This window comes from Oryza brachyantha, chromosome 3 (assembly GCF_000231095.2).
Source record: "Oryza brachyantha chromosome 3, ObraRS2, whole genome shotgun sequence".
Lineage (NCBI taxonomy): Eukaryota > Viridiplantae > Streptophyta > Magnoliopsida > Poales > Poaceae > Oryza > Oryza brachyantha.
In genome coordinates, this window is record NC_023165.2 from 14,356,603 (window position 1) to 14,360,492 (window position 3,890).

Below are 3,890 nucleotides of genomic sequence, written 5' to 3' on the forward strand. Positions count from 1 at the left end.
CTACTTTAATTTTTTCTGTTCTTCCGTTTGGGATGAGCCTCAATGATTAACTCAAAGCCTGTACGATGAGTCGATCCAGCTTATACAGGGTTGGTATTTACTACTCCTTCCATTTTATAATGTAAGAAGTTTTAGCTATACTTAGATTTATCTATTAACCAATGTATATTATTTATATATATATATGTCTAGATTCATTGATATCTATATGAATTTAGGATACGCTAAAAAATCTTACATTATGACCCGACCCCTCGCCTCCTCGGGCCCATGACCGCCCGCACGCTGACCGGTGGGACCCGCTCCGCCGCCGCCGCCGCAGCCGTCGCCTCGCTCGCCGAGCGGCGCGCGTTGGAACGCGTGCGCGTTTCCACCCGTTTTAAAGAGAGCAAAAAAAATTATAAAAAAAGAGAAAGAAACGGAAATAAAACCGCGGCCTTTTTCTTTGGGGGTTCTTCTCGCCACGGGGGTTGGTGCTCCTCCGCCTCCTCCTCTCCTACCATTCTTGCGAAGCCGAGGCGGCGAGAAGGGAGAGCGAAGTAGGCTCATCCTCCTCCTCGCCGGTGTTGCTTCGCTCAAGGATTTCGGCTGCATCTCGTGGCCGGCCATGGGTACGTACGTATTCTGCGCGGGGGTGCCACGCGTTCGTGCGGTTCTTCCTTCCTGCTCTCGTAGGGTTGGAGCGAGCTGCTTCCTTACTCTCTCGTTTCATCCTCTGGCGGCGTGTCCAAAGATTTGAGCTTTCTTCGTGCCCCCTCGATGCTTCCGCTCACTCCGTTTCTTGGAAACCGTCGGGTTCTTGCTCCTACTCCTTTCAGGAACGATTTCCCCCCGTTTTGTTGGGCTACGTGTGCAGCTTTCGGTGTCGGTGTTGGGGTTTTCGATTTTTCCTTTTTTTTTTTGGTAGTGAGAATTCGTCGCCTTTGGCGTTCATTCGTCTCTCCGCGCTCGAATTTTAGTGTGCTAAGGAGTTTGTTTGGATTCAGCGTTAATATCTCGGTGCCGTAGCATTCTAATGCCGTGGCAGCTTTGGCAGATGGAGAGACGAGCTGTTCTTCGTGGGACAGTGACGATGAGTACCAGAAGTTCATCCAAAAGATGAACCCTCCAAGGTGACACCCATTCCTCACCACCCATCGATCTTATTACTGCTGCACACTTATCCATTTCCAATCTGTTTGTAACCATGTGATGCGTGTTTGCTGGATTCAGGGTTGTGATTGACAACACATCATGTGCGAATGCAACAGTTGTGCATGTAAGGCACTGACCGAATTCAATGACGTTCTTGGTTCAAATTGTTCTTGTTTGGTTGCTGAAAAGTGATTTTTTAATGGTTTGAATCGTGTAGGTAGACAGTGCCAACAAGTATGGGATACTGTTAGAGGTAGTGCAGGTCCTCACCGAGCTGCAACTCATAGTGAAGAAAGCCTACATATCATCGGATGGTGGATGGTTCATGGATGGTAGGATACGATTCTTGTGACTTTTTCTTGAAATTGGTTAGTTCAAAATGGCTAATTTATTCTGAGTTGATGATTTTGTTATGTTAGTGTTCAATGTGACTGACCAAAATGGGCTGAAGATAATGGATGAATTGGTTCTGGATGAGATAGTACAGTATATCCATAAGGTAGTTTATTGCCAACCAAGCTTGATTCTTGGTTCATTCAGTGTTCATTGTGCATTCGTGCTAAATTTGAGAATTCTGTGCAGTGTCTCAGGGCTGATTCTTGCTTTCTTCCTTCGCGGAGGAGATCTGTTGGAGTGGAGCCTTCCTCTGACTACACTTTGATAGAGCTAACTGGAACTGATAGGCCTGGTCTGCTCTCAGAAGTGAGCGCCGTTCTGACAAACCTGGAGTGCAATGTGGTGAATGCAGAGGTGTGGACTCATAACAAACGAGCAGCAGCAGTCATGCAAGTCACGGATAGGAAAACGGGGCTGGCAATCTCAGATACAGTGCGGCTTGGTAGAATAAAGGAGCGACTTAGCTTTGTGTTCAAGGGGAGCAACAGGAGTCAAGACACCAAGACAACTGTGACAATGGGGATAACCCACACAGACCGGAGGCTTCACCAGATGATGCTGGAAGATCGGGATTATGAAAGGTATGACAAGGATAGGACAAGTGTCAACCCCACACCGATGGTTTCGGTTGTTAATTGGCTCGACAAGGATTATTCTGTGGTGAATATTCGGTGCAAGGATCGGCCAAAGCTTCTCTTCGACACAGTTTGCACCCTGACAGATATGAAGTATGTGGTTTTCCATGGGAGTGTGGATTCTGAGGGCCCTGAAGCTTATCAGGTACCTCTCTGCTAACAACACAATATCTAATTCTGAAAGAATTAGAACTAACATATTGTTTGTTATCTTTTCATGGTTCAATAGGAATATTACATTAGGCATATTGATGGCTCACCTGTCAACTCTGAGGCTGAACGACAACGAGTCATCCAGTGTCTTGAAGCTGCTATAGAAAGGAGAGTATCCGAGGTAATTGGATTAATACCTGCCCCTTTGTGATTATGTTTATTTTGTTCCCATTGCTTATACTACTTTCTGAAGGGGCGTTGATGTTAGCTAAACATTTAGTCTGCATAGTGTAGTGTGGATAGGGACATCATTGTTGTCATGCAGTATGTAGGAGGTGAATTGTGGCTGGAGAGCTGGCATTTTGTATTGTCTGCACACGTTACTGATGAGTCACTGTCAATGTTTTGAGTCCTATTCCTTCTTGATGAAGCACATGCCTGTTTTTCTCTAATGGAAGAGAGTGCTATTCATACAACTAATCCATGCGTGGGAAACACAATTTGCTTCCTACTATTCTGTTCTCCAATTTTTGTTTGTCTTTGATCCTCAGACTTCTTTTTTCCCCCAATAATTGCATATATTATTACCTGCAGGGGCTGAAGCTCGAGTTGTCGACTGGTGATAGAGTGGGACTGCTATCAGATGTCACACGCATCTTCCGCGAGAATGGCTTGACGGTTACGAGAGCTGAAGTTTCGACAAAGGACGACAAGGCTGTCAACACTTTCTATGTCCGCGATGCAGCAGGGAGCTCAGCCGTCGATCTGAAGACACTTGAAGCTATACGCGAAGAGATAGGCCAGACTGTGCTTCAAGTAAAAGGGCATCCTGATCACCGCAAATCAACTCCGCAAGAATCGCCATCTAGGTTCCTCTTCAGCAGTCTGTTCAGACCAAGATCACTGTATAGCCTAGGGCTGATCAGGTCCTGAGTTCTTCTGCGTGTCAGCTCAATCCACAGATCGACAAGCATAGCATGCCGTATCAACAAACACATCACATAGTATACACCCCGTAGTCTCGGTCCAATGAAGGGAAGATGATCCATCGACGCAGTTGTACCTGGCATTGATCAGATGAGAAGCCAAGCATGGAAGCAACAGTCGCATGAATTACAGTAGGTTCTGTAGAAGTGCCCACCGCTGTACATAAACCCCAACCCTTTCTAGTTCCAAAACTGTAAATACCAATATCTCCCTTGCCTCATCAACAACGTTTCCAAAGAACCTGCCATGGTTTCACCGATGTTAAGCTCAGTTCTTCCTCAACCCAAGTGGCCTGAAATATCAATTAACTTACTGCCACACCACACCATACATGCGGCTGCTGTGTCTGCTGACCGGTGAGCAACCTGATGATGTCACTGATGACTCCATGAGAGGTGGAGTGGGATTACCCAATGCTGTCATCATCAAGATTGGGGGGGGGGGGGGGGTGGATACTGGATACGACAATGGCGCCCCTTGTCGACGGTGACACGGCGGCTGCCAATTGTTAGGCAATACTGCGTGCTGGGTAAGCCTGCACATGCCGAAAAATGGGCGCCAGCTCGGCGAGCGGGGCCTACCTAC

General features: G+C 46.9%; 1 protein-coding gene across 1 annotated transcript; it reads left to right on the forward strand.

Annotated features, from left to right (window-relative positions):
* Positions 1 to 528: 528 nt before the first annotated feature.
* LOC102721346 (ACT domain-containing protein ACR4) lies at positions 529 to 3,656 on the forward strand. The gene is made up of 8 exons (XM_006650131.3): positions 529 to 611; positions 1,037 to 1,112; positions 1,213 to 1,258; positions 1,352 to 1,466; positions 1,554 to 1,633; positions 1,717 to 2,310; positions 2,395 to 2,499; positions 2,913 to 3,656. Exons 1-8 carry the CDS (start codon positions 608 to 610, stop codon positions 3,249 to 3,251), a joined length of 1,359 nt encoding a protein of 452 aa, XP_006650194.1. The 5' UTR covers positions 529 to 607; the 3' UTR covers positions 3,252 to 3,656.
* The last annotated feature ends 234 nt before the right edge of the window (positions 3,657 to 3,890 follow it).